At 52.1% G+C, this 17,020-nt stretch overlaps 1 protein-coding gene across 6 annotated transcripts in view; it reads left to right on the top strand.

Annotated features, from left to right (window-relative positions):
• Positions 1 to 17,020, top strand: part of SH3RF1 (SH3 domain containing ring finger 1) — a 155,548-nt gene that overhangs the window by 126,337 nt on the left and 12,191 nt on the right. For 3 of the 6 annotated variants that reach the window (XM_061424909.1, XM_061424905.1, XM_061424904.1), the window contains exons 6-10: positions 883 to 993; positions 8,634 to 8,782; positions 9,745 to 9,915; positions 12,154 to 12,413; positions 13,454 to 13,758. In XM_061424909.1, coding sequence (XP_061280893.1) covers positions 883 to 993; positions 8,634 to 8,782; positions 9,745 to 9,915; positions 12,154 to 12,413; positions 13,454 to 13,758 — 996 coding nt within the window. The remainder of the gene's footprint in view (positions 1 to 882; positions 994 to 8,633; positions 8,783 to 9,744; positions 9,916 to 12,153; positions 12,414 to 13,453; positions 13,759 to 17,020) is intronic. The other 3 variants (XM_061424907.1, XM_061424906.1, XM_061424908.1) reach the window with 2 other exon arrangements.

The following is a 17,020-nucleotide window of genomic DNA, read 5'->3' as shown; positions in this document are numbered from 1 at the left end:
GTTCCTTCAGGTCCCCTGGGAACTCATTCAGAGCCTGTCTTTGTCTTGAGCATCTTCTTCCTAATTGTTGGGACTGAGGAAACTAGGTTTAGGATTAAGTTCTTGTTACACAAAGCCCAGCAGTTTTGGTGTTACACTGTTTGCTGGAGAGCAAGGTTGCAGGCGGTTACCTTCCTTTCACCTTTAATAGCGGAAGGACGGCCCTCCTCCAGATGTCTGCAGTCATGCTGGGGTGCAGCAGGAGGAAAATCGATCCCGTGGCCGAACACAGGCACGAAGGGACCTGAATAACTCTGTTTTTTCCTAATGAATTCATCTCAGGTAGTGTTCTGGATAAGACACCTTTGAACACAGGTAGTTTGGTTTGGCATTGTTCCCTGAAGGGTTTTGTAAACAGTTGCCTGCAATCCGCCAGCACATCTGGGCAGCTGCATTTTAATTACGGGTCCCCACGGGAAGGTGCAGGTCCTGAGACGTGATCCTGAAGACGCACCATGTGCCTTAAGCGTGTATGTAGATTCAGTGTGCTGGCGGACAGGTGAGCATCCAGAGAGCCCCCCTGAACTGGATCCTTGGGGAGGTGCTGATGGGCTGGCTCGTCCTGCGCCAGACAGGTCCAGGCCACAGCCATGTGAAGCAGTGGCCATGGGATCCTACACACGAGATGTCGAGACCAGTGTTTATCAAGTGACTCCTTGGCGTCTGACACACATGATGCCCGCCACACCTTTGGGCTCAATAACCCGAACAGGACTCTGCCTTGCCCCCGCAACAGACACTGCAGGCTTTGTGTGTTTGACTGTGACTTGGCTTCCCAAGGTTAGCTGGTCTCGTCTGTTTTGTCAGGTGTCTTCCTTGTATTCACTGCTGTTTCCTTGGCAGGTTCACATAAGTACCACTGGCTTGATTGTGACCCCACCCCCCAGCAGCCCCGTGACCACCGGCCCCTCATTCACGTTCCCGGCGGAGGCCCCTTACCCAGCTGCCCTGGCAGTGAGTATAGCCCTCCCCTCCACTCCCCCACCCCTGCCTGCTGGCCTGGCCCCTCCACCCTGCTGACACTTACTGAAGGTGGTGGAGGTCTGTCTTTCACCTCTGTCTCTGTTAATTTTAGCAAAAAATTACATAGGCTCTGGCCTGCAGCTGGCACTTTATTTTAGCAGTGGAGGTGGGTGGCCTGAGGCAACAGAAGGAGCCCTGTGAAGCTCTTTCAGTGTTCATTAAAGTTCAGCCTGATTCTCTGCACGCTTATTACCCTTTGCTTCTGTCAGGTTTCTGGTCGGGCTGGTTTATCCAGGGACTGAGGAGGCTGGACTCCCCAGGCCGGGTGGTGCCTTGGTCCCCAGAGCAGGGATTCTTCTTGGCTCTGATCTCAATTCCACTCTGGGTCCCTGGTCTCCTGTTGGTCTGTGTGGCCGGAGTGCCTGGGAGCTCTCAGATGAGTAATTCTGCCCACAACCCCGCAGCCTGCAGACACAGTCTGACTTGGGGGGACACCCTGACGGAGGAACAGATAGAAGGAGCAGGGCAGTCCTGGGAGGCTGATGCAAAGAGGAACCCCGAGGGGAGAAAACTGAAAGAGACAAGGCATGCGACCCTGGGAAGCAGAAAGCAAGGCTCTAAAGGATTGCGCCTCCTGAGCTTGCAGGTGAACTGAGGGGAATGAGCCTGTCTTGTCCAGGACACAACCCTGTTACATGTTCAGACTCTTTCTTCCAGTGCGAGGGGGATGAGGAGAGAGGAGATCACTGACTCCCCTCTCCCAAGGGGACCCACCCTCCGCCTGCCTCACAGAGTCTTTGCTGGCTGTGATGCCCCTGGGGAAGCTGTGGCCAGCAGTGGGGTCCTGACTCCCCTCTCCCAAGGGGACCCACCCTCTGCCTGCCTCACAGAGTGTCTGCTGGCTGTGTTGCCCGGGGAAGCTGTGGCCAGCAGCGGGGTCAGGCCTGGGGCAGGGAACCAGCCCAGTTGTGCGTGAATGATGCAGCCAAGAGGTCACTCAGCCTCCTTGGGCCTCTCTGTCCCCTCCTGTAAGATAAAAGGCATCCTGTCTGCCCTGGGGAGGTGGCACTGCCTGGGGCCTGGTGGGGGGACTGTGGCAGCTGCCCATCACCCTCTGTCAGTGCAGTGGCAGCTGTGACGTGCCTACCGCTTTGCTCAGAGCCTGGGGTCTGGCTCATTGTTAGGGTCCTCTCTGTTCTCTGCACAGGGTGGCGAGGCTTCCCAGGGGTGGTTTGTGTTCAGGTTGTGGACTTTGTATATGTTGTGAAGGTGGAAGACTGAAGGCCAGACTTGCATCCACCCCAGGCCGGGACCTCACAGCTTGTTGTTGGCTCCATCTACTCGTATTTTCCTCATTTCCTTTTGCCTCATTTTTCTTTTATTTATCATGTCTTGATACATTTTATGAATAGTTGAAAGCTGACTTTGAAATAAGGTGGGCAATAAATAAATGCAGGATTAGTATCTAGCGACTTCCCTGTCACTTTTCACTTTCATGCATTGGAGAAGGAAATGGCAACCCACTCCAGTGTTCTTGCCTGGAGAATCCCAGGGACGGGGGAGCCTGGTGGGCTGCCGTCCATGGGGTCGCACAGAGTCGGACACAACTGAAGCGACTTAGCAGCAGTAGATACCAGTACACTAGAGCCTAGTGTAGACCTTTGAAAGCTTTCTGTAGAGTTAAGTAAGCATGTTCCTGTATGTAAATAGAAGTTAGTAAGTTCCGATTAGCATTCAAGCCGTTTTTTGTTAATGTTTCTGGAGCAATTACAGCTTCCTTGATACAACAACTGTGTAGGGTGGGAGAAGTTGCGTTGATTCCTCTGGGGAGAAGGGGGGAGTCAGGTAACTTACGGAAAGGTGGTTTCCCTGAGGTTCCGTTGGCCCTGGGTGTTTCACCCAGAATCAAGTTTCCCAGTCTTCCTTCCCTCTCATCCCCAGAGAAGACGCTGTCTGTCCATCCTTCCTTCCTTCCCACCCACCCCAGTGCATTCACACGCTGTTGGAATTTCCATTTCCAAGTGACCTTTTCGTGTGGCAAAATTCTAACTTTATTTGTTAAGGGAAAATGGCTGATTTTTCTGATTGTAGAAAAATTAATTAGTGGAAAAGATGTAGAGCTGGTTGTGCTTCAGCCCTTGTGGGCTGATTATTTTACGATGAGGGAATGGCCAGTTGCTCTTAGCTGGGCGCATGCTAGGGCACCCTGGGCACCAATCACAAGAGAGCACGAACCCACAAAATTAATTCACACTCAGCCACTTCATCTCGGGATCATATCAGAGAGCCTGAATGTTCAGCACGAGGGTTTATTAACGTTGTGTCTCTGCCACTTCCGCTTAATGGAAAACTAATTATAAGTAGACCCACGGCCTGTTGTCCCAGGAGACGCCTGGCTCTCAGAGCCCAGAGTCGGCAAGCAGGAGTGCTGGATTCAATGTGTTAGGTTTAAGTGGGAAAATCTCTGTAACAGGTGCCCTCTGAATCGTCCATCAACCTGGCGAGTGTCCTGTGTAAAGTGTGAGATCTTCCCAGGACCTAGGGTGCAGTCACAGCAAGAACAGGTGGCATGATGGGAAGGAAGCCACCCTTTCCCTGGTGTGGGTTTTAGGTGCTGAGGCCATGGCTTGGACCAGGGAGCGAGCAATGTTTCCAGCACTGTTTCACAAGGTAAAACTGTTTGATCTCTTATGCAGAATGAAATTGTGAGTGTGTTGGCCTAATTGTCTCACATGTGATAGTTAAAATGTTAAATATCTAATACTGGAAACAACATTGGTATTCCATGTAATTCACACATCCACTATATTCACAGCAGGGCGGGTTTTCTTCTGCCTGGTTCTGTGGGGAGGAGAGTGCAGATCTTGCTCCTGTGTCCTCTGCACACCAGCAGTGGAACTTGTGAAACAAGGGAGGGTGACCCCCGGGGCCAGCCAGGAGGTTTTAGTCACAAGATGTCACAGGGTAGCCGGGGCAGCGAAGGCCGCACGCAGCTTGTGGCGAACTTGGAGTCAGATTGCATTCTAAACATGTGTAAGCACAATTAAACCGTGTCTGTGTGTGTGTGTACCTCAAAGTAAATGATGTCAGCTTCTCAGAACAGCCAAGATGTACTTGGCCACTGTCGCCCGTGGTGGAGGGTCCAGAGGGTCAGGGCAGGGCCCTGCATGTAGGGGCGGGACTGTCACGCTTGGCAGTTGGAGGGTCCAGAGGGTCAGGGCAGGGCCCTGCATGTAGGGGCGGGACCGTCACGCTTGGCAGTTGGAGAGGCAGAAGTGGCGCCTTTGGAATTGGCAGGATGTGGACCAACTTCACAGTGACCACAGAGAGGGGCTCGGCATCTCGGGGACCAGGGTCTGCTGATCTGTATGACTGTCCTGAGGGCGGTGGAAGCACAGGAGGTTTTCTCATTGCCGAAGACCATGTTGAGCATCTGCGCGTCCTGTGGGCAGAGCTGGGCACCAAGCACGGGGACGGTGAGGTGGCGTGTGGCTCCACAGCCGCGTGGATCCTAACCACCGGAGCCTGCCCCCGAGCCTCCACTCCTGGGCGCCAGAGCCATGTTGCTGAGAGCTCGGTGGACAGCACATGGCCACGTGCATCGTTTCTGCAAGTCGGGAGCACACGTGCACCCTCTCCTTGTGTGTCAGAGCTGCAGCCATGTATCAACAGCTGTGAGAGGAGGTCCATTCCCAGAGAGAATTAATTAATCTTCCTAATTACCAGATCCTTAATTACACCTCCCCTTCAGACACCATCTTCCAAGCATCTGTTTCTAGCATTTTAAGTACTTTCATTTTTTTTCTTTTTTTCGTAGCTGTGCCTACGACTGACTGGCTTAATTCTACTGGATATCCAGATGAGACAAAAGCTCACTTCCCATCTTCTTAACTTTACTGAATCCTGATGCCTGTGTTTTTTTTAATCACTAGTATCAGTGCTTCCATTTTTCTACCTCCTACTCATCGTTTAAAAAAGGCAAGATACTCAGTTGCTCACACACTGCTGTGTGCAGGGGTTAATGCTGCAGGAATTAGTGACAGCACTCCCCAAGGGGATGACCAGCCACCATCCCTCTATTGGCCGAGCAGCTGAGTTCACAGCACAAGCAGAGTGTTTACAGAGGTTGAAAGTGGATTCATTGGAATCGGATATTTAGGAAGGATGGAATTGGAGGGTGTTTAATGGTCTTTGCTCAGAGGACCCAGAAATGCCCAGAGTCTTACACTGGCGGTCACTTTCTATCCCAGAAGAGAGGGGGGTGCACACATAAAGGGCAGTTGGGAAGAAAATGGACCCTTAATGTAGCCTGGAAGAGAGTGGGTATGTGTCTGTGTAAGGCTGAATCACTGCTGTGGGGAAGAAACTGACACAACATCGTAAATGAACTACTCTCCAATAAAAAAGTTAATTAAATAAAGAGAGGACAGATCCTTTACAGCCAGAACCCCAAGCTCCAAGCAGAGCACTTTCCTGGTCAGCGGCCAATAGTTAAGACCTCGTGGAGCTCAGCACCTGGGCATCTCAGCACTGGTCGCTAGAAGGGGAGAGGGCAGGGGGCACCAGTGAGGAGGGGCCCACAGCATGGCCTTGGATTCTCCCTCACTGTCCCCTGGCCGATGTGGCCTGTTGGGGCTGGTCGCAGGAAGGGGAGGGGGGAGGGGGCACCAGCCAGGAGGGGCCCACAGCACAGCCTTGAACTCTTGCTCACTGTCTCATGGCCTGGCGGTAGCCTGGATACAACCACCTGGACAGGATGCTTTTGTTCTTGCAGGGAAACTGAGGGCGGCCTGCAGGGGCTGAGCAGGGACTGGAGTCTGCACAGCGTTTCTGACACCAGCCCCCGGCTGCCTCCTTGTCCCAAGATGAGTGGGTCGGGAACACAGTCTGGATGTGGTGGACCTGACCGTCCCCCATTGGCTGACCCCCGAGCCATGATTTTAGGGAGCATCCTCGTGGTCTCCAAACACCAGTGCCAGTAGCAGAGGGTCTGGATCTGCAGAAGCACAAGCAGAACCTCATCTCAGCAACCATGGAGCCACAGCCAGTCCCCTGCGTCGGATCCCGGAAGCCCGGCCACAGCCTCCTGAGCCTCAGCCCTTCCACAGGACTCAGTGGAAACAGGAGCTGCAGAAGGCCCCGGCGAGGGGGAGGCTGCGGTTCCCGTGGGACAGCTCACAGCAGGTTCCTCCCGGGCATCTTTGTCCCCGGGGTCTTTCAGTGTGGACTGTTCACCAGCACCCGTGGGGCCTGCTGGCCGGCCCAGCCCTGGACATGCCCGGGCCCTGGCATCTGACCAGCCTCACGGGACAGCCACGTCAGGGAATCCAGTTGGGATGTCTGCTCTGTGTGCTTAGCCTCCAGCACATGCACACACACACACACACACACACACATGTGTGTTCTCCCAAAGATTCGCAGCCCAGTGCTGGGGTATGCCAGGTGTCAAGTGAGTCTAACTTACGCTTTGTAAAATTCATACACACCAAACATTTCCTTTCTGTACTTACTAACCATAGGAGATGACCTTTTCTTCAGTTCAGTCACTCAGTCGTGTCCAGCTCTTTGTGACCCCATGCACTGCAGCATGCCAGGCTTCCCTGTCCTTCACCATCTCCCGCGGTTTGCTCAAATTCACGTCCATTGAGTTGATGATGTCATCCAACCATCTCGTTGTCTGTCACCTTCTCCTGCCTTCAGTCTTTCCCACTATCAGGGTCTTTTCCAGTGAGTCAGCTCCTCACATCTGGTGGCCAAAGTATTGGAGCTTCAGCATCAGTCCTTCCAGTGAATATTCAGGGTTGATTCCCTTTAGGATTGTCTGGTTTGAAATCCTTGCAGTCAAAGGGACTCTCAAGAGTCTTCTTCAGCACCACAGCTGGAAAACATCAGTTCTTCTGCGCTCAGCTTTCTTTATGGTCTGACTCCCGTGACCTTTTCTTACATTTTGTTAATGTAATGTGGCCTATGTTTTTATCGGGCCTATAATTTCCTTCTCTTTTCCTGCCTTCTTCTGTCTAGAGCCAGTGAGTACAGGCTGTCCTGACATGAAGGTGCAGGTTCCCTCTCTTCCGTTTGCCAGTGGAATTCTCCTCAGAGCCGAGTGGGCCCTTGACTCTGAGTCCTTCCAGGGTTGGGTGGCCTGAGTTCCTTTTGTCCACTTGTCACCTGCGCCTCTGCGGCCACACAGCTATAAGGTGGGGCCTGGAGAGACACAGAGGAGACAGCTCAGTGGTGACCTCAGGCCGCTCCCGTGCTGCTGTGTGCGGTGGCCCAGCCAGGCCCACCTGGGTCACATGCGCTAAGTCTCCTACCGGGGTTAACTTTGTTCCTCCCACTTTGTCCTGAGATGAACAGCTCAGGTGCTCGGCCTTTTCCTGATTAAGGGTCATGAGGGCTCCAGGCCCCGTGTGTGCCCTCCTGGAGTCACAGCGCAGCCTGTTGTGTGACTGTCCGCCTGGCCTTGCCTGCCCTGGGAGCACTGTCAGCGTGTCTGTCCTGCCTCGGCCGCGGGACAGACTCCATTGTGGGAAAATGGAACATAATGTGCGCAACAGTTGCAGTGCGCATCTAGAAATGTGGGGTTCTTCTCCCCTGCGGTGTTTCTGGAACCGTGTGACTTAATAGGCAGATGAAGTAACTGCTGATGAAGTGTCAGATTGTTTTTCCAGACAACAGAAACCTGTTGGTGTTCTCCGTGTTCAGAAACCATGGGGTTTTTCTTCCGTTATTCTGACATGGAGACACCACGTGCCCTGCCCAAGTTGCAGTCTTCAGCCTCTATTTCTCCTTTGATAAAGTTTTACACCGAGTGGTTCAGAGATTTGGGGCAGCTGGGCGAGGTAGGGGTTCAGGCAAGTCTGTGTGTGCCTGTTTGCTCAGTATCCAGACCCTAAAGAATGATCTGGGCTGTGTAGATTAGAAAGTAGCAGGCGCTCCATTGATTCTGAGAAGGCGTGGAGTCCTGTGGGCAGAGCCCGTAGAGGGACCGGCAGCTGCTTGTGGTATACTTGTTAAAGATTACCAGCCTTGATAGTCCTGAGCTTAAAAAGCCGGCAGAGCTAACAAGAAAGGGGTAAACAAAAGCAGCAAGCATGTCCCCACGATTGTGGCTCACTGCTGTTTGTGGTTTTAGAAGCCCAGATGTCCAAGGAGATTTTCTTCTTGGGCGTGACATCCGAGATTTCCTTCTGTGGGCATGGTGTACAGTGCAGCTGGACTGTCTGCTACTTTGTTGACGTTTCGGGTTGCAGAAACAGTCGCAAATTCAGCCCCAGCAAGCCCTGTGCTGTCAGAGCTGCCCCTTAGAAGGCATTTGGATCCTGATCCTAGTTTGTGCTTAGAAGTGCCATTAATCTTGAAATTGCATGCAATCTTGTCATTTTTTTTCTTTCCCTCCTCCCAGTTGTGATTACTTACCTGTTTGCTAGAAGGGTTTCTGGGGCTCTAAGACCTTGAAGGAGAATAGAGAGGAGTCTTTTAAAAGGAGGCTTGGGTATAGTGTGCAGGTGCTACTCTGTAGATTCCACCGATGTCTTTTTTTTAAATGGGTTTCTGATTCTTTTTCCCTCCCACTTACTGGAAGAGATGTTAATAAGTCATCTGTTCCTTCTTTTTCTTTCTCTCTCCAGACTCTGAATCCTCCTCTCCCCCCGCCCCCTCTCCAGGCGGCCACCCCCACGGGCACTGCTGTAGCTGCTGCCGCTGGGATGGGCCCCAGGCCCACAGCTGGACCCACTGACCAGACCACACACCCGCGGCCACAGCCCCGCCCCAGCGTGTAAGTGCAGGGGTCCTTTCTGCCCCTGGACCGAACCCAAATAGAGAGGCAGCGAACTGGTTTTTCTGAGGGGAGCTGGTGCCAGACTGGTGCCAACTGTGTTTGTGATTAGGAAACTCATGCTGTAAGGCTGAGCCTTCTTGGCCTTCCTCTGCGAGTGCTACCCGGGCTTTGTCCCCACCTTCATCCCCAAGTAAGGGTGTGAGGGGACAGGGAGGGCCCCGCACAGGTCAGACCTAGAGGAGGTGCAGTGGTGCCAGCAGTGAGTGTCCAGAGTCGGGTTGCTCCATCCATTCTGCCCATGGCCCAGTGCAGCCTGCGGGTGGTGGCCCTCCGTGCACACTGATCCAGGAAACACTTGGGGCCTGTTCATGTTGCCGCCGCTCTCCCTGTGTCGGTGGCTGTCACCTGCGCAGATGGGCTGTTGGGCTCTGTCTGTGATCTGGACTTGCTTTGCCTCTGACTCGCAAGTTTAGTGTCTACCCCAACTGAGCCCACGGATGCAGGTGCTGCCCGTTGCTGGTTCAGTGTGCACGGGGAGGCTATGTGCCAAGCTTCCCAGCGGGATTTTGGACCACATGTCCTCGACAAGGCTGCTTCCTAGGTCTCAGGAGGGCTATCTGCAGGCCCAATTTCCCAGTAGGCATCTGATGCCCTGCTGCAGGTGTGCACACTGGGGGGTGGCATCAATTCCTCCACACCCACAAGTACCGTTTGGCGGGGTCATCACCTTTGTACCGGGAGGGCCAGGTGGGAGGTTCTGAGTCACGCGGCTTCTGCCTTTTCAGAGTGGATGGCTGCCGTTCAGTGGACAGTGATTGAGGCTGCCCACAGATTAAAGGATTCTACTTTCTGTTTACTTTTGTACAAAACATTCAAGGCTTCATGCCAGAGAAGAGTTCTGTGCATCGTGTGGTATGTCTGTTCCTCACCTTGAAGTCAGATGTTTTTTCCTCTTCTAGGTATGTTGCCATTTATCCTTACACTCCCCGGAAAGAGGACGAGCTGGAGCTGAGGAAGGGAGAGATGTTTCTTGTGTTCGAGCGCTGCCAGGATGGCTGGTTCAAGGGGACGTCCATGCACACCAGCAAGATTGGGGTTTTTCCTGGCAATTACGTGGCCCCCGTCACGAGGTATGGCTCCGAGCAAGTGGTTTTCTGAGCCCTGAACACAGAAGCTTTGTCCTTTCCCATGATTTCCAGCCTATCCACAGTTCCTTCTCATGTGACAGTTACGTGTTACACAGCCGGCATTTTAGAGGTCTCTGCCTGTATTTGCCAAAGTCCCTTCTAATCCTTAAGATTTTAGCTTACTCTTCACATGTGACATTGTAAGTTTCTCCCAATACAGGTGCTGGTTTTAAATTATTTGCTTTAAGTCGCATGTGAGAAGACTCTACTACACTGTTTTCAGTATTTTTTTGCTAGGAAATTTGTGCTGTTTAATATAAACACAAGTGATGTTATTAATCCTCTTGGTTATGTGATGCTTACGTGACACCTGGCACACAGAGTTCTGTGTTCTGCATATTAACGCCAGGTCCTCAAACGGCTCCCTGGTGTATGTGCTGTTATGATCCCCACTCAACAGGTGAGCAGGTTGAGGTGGAGAGGTTAAACAATTTGAGGTCACCCGGTGAAGCGGTGCTGAAAGCCAGGTGTGTATTCCAATAGCTTGGTGATTACGTCTGAATTCTCAATTACTTTTTAGAATGCAATCAGAACTGAAACTCCTTTAACATGACACGAGTCCCTCACCCTTCTCAGGGGAGGGCAGTTTTGCTCCCCAGGGGATTTTTGCAGTGTCTGGACGTGCTTCCGATCGTCACGATGGGGGAGCAGGTGCTACTCGCTGCCAGTGTATAGAAACCAGGGATGCACACGCCACCCTGCAGGGCACGGCACAGCCTTCGCAGAAGGAAGCTGTCTGGCCCCAAACGTCACCGAGGCTGAGAAACCTGTTCTAGGATAGTCGGAGGCGAGCACTTGGGGTGTGTTGATATGCACTGTTCACTTTATTTAAATATAGTCCCCATTCTGGGCACTGAGGACGCTTGCTCTGGGATGACCGTGATGACCTATGATGGGTCAGTGCTGAGAAAACCCCGGGTTTTGGCCACTGGGCTCTTAATAAATGGTCCAACTTAATTGTGTTAAATCATTTCTCAAAGGCCCTGATTTTGAATAAGTGGCTGAATGAACTGACATGCTGTCAGATGTCAGTCTCAGTCCTCAGGCTGGCTGGCAGCCAATCCAATGAAGATCACTGTCATTGCAGATGGCAACAGAACACTGGCTCCAATTAGACTTGCAGATTTCTCATCAGTGTAAACCTTCTCGGTTTATTCTAAAATCTACATTCACAGCCCAGAAGATGGGAGCTCTGTCTTCCCTGGTGGGATAAAACAAACAAACAAAAACCACAACAACCAAGGGAGATAAACCAAGCAACAACCACATGTCGACTTTCTGAAGAAAACATTTTCCTAAGACTCAAATACGAACCATCAAAAGTCTCTGGAGAGACACTTCCTGATGGAAAATTCTGTTATTCCTCACGGTAAATAATGAGGTTTGAGTTAATGAAGCCTTCTGCTTGGTAGAAAGTTCCTATCTATAGAACTGTTGTTTAAATGAATTTAGGATATTAAAAAGTATGTTACATGAAGCTACACTGAACCTAATTTAATGACATTCAGCCGGTAAATATTTGTTGAGGGCCAGCTGTGCCACTGTAACTGCACATCAGGAAGGGTGGGGAACAACCATTGCCCGCGGCCCTGCTGTCAGGGAACTTGTACTGAGTCAGGAGTATTTCACTGGGAATTGACTAAAAAACTCCACATCATGTTTTGTAATCAAGGGTCATAGAGGAAATACACCTGAAACAGGAGAGTCCCGAGGTCCTGGGCCTGAGGCCAGGCTGCTCAGGATGACAGGATTGAAACGCAGGTGAGGGGGAGGTAGGGTGGAGGGAGCCAGAGGGACATGACAAGAGTGTGCGCACACACGTGCGTGTACACGGGGCAGGTACAGAGAAGGCGTACGTGAGCCCAGCTGTGACAGCCTAGACACTGCTCTGACAGGCTGGAGAGGACGCGTGCAGGCCCTGGAGGCCCAGGGGAAAGTTACCTCCAGAGGGGAGCCGAGCCGAGGAGCTGTGTCACCAGCAGAGTGCTGTGTGATCTTTCTCCCCTCAGAAGAGGTTTCCAGAGCTTTCTCCGCCCCGGGGCCGCTGTTCCTTGAGTGTGTTGTTCTTACCTTCGGTCAGATAACTGATTCGACAGGGTTACGTCTTGAAGCCCTGCGCCATTTTCTTTGGTGTTGGTCGTCCTCTCTCCCTCTTGCTGACGGACTGGGTTTCTGTCTCAGCAGGGCCGTGACCAGTGCTTCCCAAGGCAAAGTCCCCATGTTGACAACTGGCCCAGCAAGTCGCGGGGGGGTCCCGGCCAACCCTCCCTCTACAGGCGGGCCTGCCCAGAAGCCCCCGGGGAACGGCGTGGCTGGCGGTCCCGGGGTCCCCACAGCTGTGGTGTCGGCAGCTCACGTCCAGACGAGCCCCCAGGCTAAGGTCCTGCTGCACGTGTCCGGACAGATGACTGTCAACCAGGCCCGGAGCGCTGCAAGGACAGGTGGGCGCTGGGCCGAGGCCCCGGGAGAGGGGCCTGAGCAGCCTCAGACCTGCACCAGAGGCTGCGAGGATGTGAAGACAGTCTGAGGATGGTGGAACTTTAGGACAGTCTGAGAGAGCAAGGTGGAACTTTAGGACAGTCTGAGAGAGGAAGGTGGAACTTTAGGACAGTCTGAGAGCAAGGTGGAACTTTAGGACAGTCTGAGAGCAAGGTGGAACTTTAAGACAGTCTGAGAGCAAGGTGGAACTTTAAGACAGTCTGAGAGCAAGGTGGAACTTTAGGACAGTCTGGCAGAGGGAGGTGGGAGAAGACAATGAATAACAGGAAGCGGGCTCAGCATAGCCTCAGCACCATCACTTTACATTGGCTTCATTTGCCTTCGCCTGCTCAGGTTGTGAATCCAAGCCTGGTCACCAGACCACCGGTCTGAAAGAAATTATTACTAGGCGGGTCCTGAGAATGTCGATAGTACTTGAAAATGTGACTCCTGTGGTCGAGACCAGTGATCTGTGGTCCCACTGCTGTGGAGGCGCACCCCCGTGGACTGCCGTCTGCGTGCTGGGATGAGCTTAGTCACCGCTCTGTTTCAGACACAGTCAGAGTAGCTTTCTTCTTCCCGAAGCGTTTAAAACCTCCCAGGGGTCTTGGTTAACAGTGATAGAGAAAACACGTTCAGTTCTATCCGAAAATCCAAAGGAGGAAGGTAGGTTCTGAGAAAAGGGAGAATAGGAAACAGCACTGGGGCCAGCCTGCTCTGCCCTGCCAGGTGCGTGGGGGGTGGTGTCTCAGCCAGAGCCCGGGGGGCCTCCTGCACCCCTGGGTGTTGTCACCCTGCAGTCGCTCGGCAGACATGGCAGCAGACACTGTGTCGTGGGACAAAGTGGGGCGCTGACCTGGGATCAGGGAGGGGATGATGTCCAGGGGCCCCTCGAGGGTCAGAGCATCTACACCACCATGGTTTCTCATCACCTTGACACGCGCAGGGCTCAGTGAGCAGTGAGGCTCCAGCTCACGCTTTCTTCCTCTCTTCCCTTTTCCAGTCTCGGCGCACAGCCAGGAGCGTCCCACGGCGGCCGTGACACCCATCCAGGTTCAGAGCACCCCGGGGCAGTCCCACCACCCCCTGGTGTCACCGCAGCTCCCAGCCCCGCTGGGCCCCCCTGCCCATGCGGCTGCCAGCGGCCTGGGCCGGGTTGGAGGCCCCCTGGCCTGTGCCACAGCCCCAGCGAGCATCCCTGCTGCTTCCCTGGAGCCCGAGCCCAGCAGCCGCCCTGCGACCCTGCTCCCGGGGACACCCACCTCTCCTGACAGTGGCTCAGCAGCCAGGCCAGACAAGGACGGCAAGGTGAGCCCAGGCGACGGCTGACCCGCTCGCGGTATGGGGGGTTCCATTCAGCTCTGGGGCTTATTCCCTAGCTGCTCACTCCCCTACCCCCTCGCTGCCCTGAACTCCTCCCGGTGAGTGAGCTTTGCTTCTGGTTAACTGTTCTGCAGAAACGCACTTAGGATATGAAGGAGTTGAAACTGTTGATCCGAAATGTTGCTTGTGGATTCATTGTTCCTGCACTGTATTTAATTATAATCTGTGTGGATGTGGATAGTTTTTCTCTTGACTTTAGATATAGGGGGAAATTAATTTCTAATTTGATCTTTTTTATTAAAAAAGATCCTTTGGGCCTGAATTTCAAAGAAATTGTAAGCGGGAAGCTGTGTTTGAAAGACTGACCTGTGGTTGGGTTGTAGACAGAGGCATGTGTGGTGGTTAAACATGCACAGAGAGAGCAGCATGCAGCAGGCTCTGGTAGTCATGCTGCGGGCGTGGCTTCCACTCTGCTCATGCATGCCCCCCAGACCGCTCGCCAGCTCTGGGAAGGTGTGGGATCACACCTGCTTCCACGGTCATGTACATCGCTCTGTTTAAATGACCAGGGAGCCTGTGAACAGGGCTTTATAAGGAAATAAACTTAACAGCCTACTAAAAAGTTAATATTTAATTGTTGAGTTAACAGGAGTGCTTTTGCAAAAGATCGGTATCAGTTCAATGTTTATGATTAACTACATTAAACTTGTACTCAGTCTCATGTGGTCAACCCTGCCAGGATCTTCAGAAAGTAAACTTACTTTACAGCTTAGATCTGAAGGTTCCAGGACAAGGCATCAGGGGCCATTGTCTCAGAGAATCGGGCTCTGGAGCCCAGGCTTCCAAAGGAAGGATTCATAGAATCTGCAGGATGCCTGTGCTAGGGAGAATAACGGCCCCCAAGGAGGTCCATGTCCTGATCCCTGAAATTTGATAATACATTTCCTTACGTTGCAGAAGGGGTCTTACAGATGTGATTCAATTAAAGGTTTAAAGACGAGTGGATTAGCTGAGTGAGCCCAATATAATAAGCAAAGGGATCTCCTTATAAGGGAGGAAGGAAGATCAGGGCTGGAGGGAGATGACACCAGAAGCAGAGAGCAGTGACCTGTTTGCTCTGCTCAGTCCCCCTCCTGACAAGTGGCCACTGGCCTCTGCTAGGATGCCCTGTGGCCCTGTGTCCTGTTGCGGAGCATCAACACTGTCTTCAGGCAGCTCGAACTCCTGGAAAGTTCCGTCAGCACACACCTGTCCCCCTGTGACTTCAAGCCCTCGCACTGTGCTTTGAGGGACTGCATAGAAAACGATGGTCTCCTTTCTATATGATCCCTGCAAAGAGTTCAGGGTTATCGTCTTTTCTTAAAGGCTTCAGTCTTGAGGGTTTTTCCCCCCATATTCTTCATATCACAGATTTCTAATTTCCCTTTCTAAATCTGCCACCTCATTTAATGTTCCCAATTCATTAAAGAGATTGTCCCAATGGCTATAAACTCAGTGACCCATGATTAGTGCAAGGAGCGTCACTTCACCCCCATCACTCCATCCTCTTGCCAGGACACTTGGAGAGAGCTTGGCGGATGCTGGATGAGATCCAGCTGTCTCTCATTCTCCCATCCAAACAGTTCCCCAGTCGCCTCACCATTTCTGCTGTAACCTGTTAGCCCGCATCTCATGGAGGAGACTTCCTTGGTCTCACTTCCTTTTCTGAGTCAGCCTTTCATCAGATACCCTGTTTTAGGATTTCCCAGGTGGTCTGCAAGTGCTGTTGTGGTCGTCTATGAAAATGAGGACCACACATGTCTTTCTTTGGCATGTTGAGTTGACCTTGGTCCCAGATTCACCTCGATGTGTCAGAGATGGGTTGTGTTCCAGCTGTTAATTTCCTCAGTCCACTGGGGTGGATCAGCCTGTCGGGAGGAGTGGTTTCACCTCTGAATCCCAGTTCCTCCCCTGTTTCCCTCCTACCAAGGTTTGTTCTTGCTGTCTAGTCTGAAAGGGACTCTTCATGCATCTGAGGACCACCATCCACCCCAGGCACCAGATCCATGTCTTTCTTGTTCCCAACAAAACTTTAAAGCAGCACACACCCCACCCCCACTTTTTTCGGTCATTCGCATTTTTGTGAGTTTAAGTTCATTCTGGCCTTCAGCATCTTGACTTGCCACAGCCATGGTGTGTTCTTCTTGGGGCCCTTCTCCTGATCCTTTTGTGGAGGCCTTTCTGCCACTTCCTGGGTCATCATCATCACTTCCTGGGGCATCACGTAAGTGCCTTCATCATTGGGTGCTTCTGCCCCTTCACCTGCTGGGGTGATTTACAGTGTGTGCTTGGAGCCGAAGCTTCAGGATTTCCTTCTGAATTTCAGGCCATGCATATATTTTCTTGTAACTTTTAAAAATCAATTCTCACTAATTACTAGAGAAATACAAATAAAAACTACAGTGAGGTATTAATATCACCTCACATTGGTCAGAATGGCCATTATCAAAAAGTCTACAAATGAGAAGGCTGGAGTGGGTGTGAAGAAAAGGGAACCCTTGTACACTGTTATGAGAATGTAAATATGATGACTGGTGCAGAGAACAGTGTGGAGGATCCTTAAAAATTGAAAAATAGAGTAACCATGTGACCCAGCAATCCCATTGCGGGGCATATACCCAGAGGAAACCATAACTCAGAAAGATACGTGCACCCCATTGTTCACAGCAGCACTGTTTACAGCAGCCAAGACGTGGAAACGGCCTGAGTATCTGTCAGCAGAGGAGTGGGTCAAGGAGGGGTGGCACATGCACACACTGGACTATCACGCAGTCATAAGGAAGAACAAAATAACGCCGTTTGCAGCTACACGAACAGACCTAGAGATCGTCACACTGAGTGAAGTGCGGTGGACACAGACAAATACCATATAATGTTGCTTACGTGTGGAATATAAAAAGAAAAAGGGCACAAACGAGCTTATGTACAACACAGAGTAGGGTCGCAGACGTAGAAAACAAACATGGTTAGCAGGAGGTAAGAGAGGGAGAGACAGATTGGGATCGATATGTGCACACCACCGTATAAATAGATGACTAATAAGGACCTAATGTATAGCTCAGGGACCTCTGCTCAGCGTTCTGTAATGATGTTCCCTATGGGAAGAGCCCCTGCCCTGCAGGTTAGCAGTGCTGTGGGCCACGCTAGGTAAATGGGGCCCGTGGTGCAGACCGCCTGGGATGATCGTCTGATAAATGGTTACCTTTGT

Source organism: Bos javanicus, chromosome 8 (genome assembly GCF_032452875.1).
Source record: "Bos javanicus breed banteng chromosome 8, ARS-OSU_banteng_1.0, whole genome shotgun sequence".
NCBI lineage: Eukaryota > Metazoa > Chordata > Mammalia > Artiodactyla > Bovidae > Bos > Bos javanicus.
This window is presented reverse-complemented; position numbering and strand designations above follow the sequence as displayed.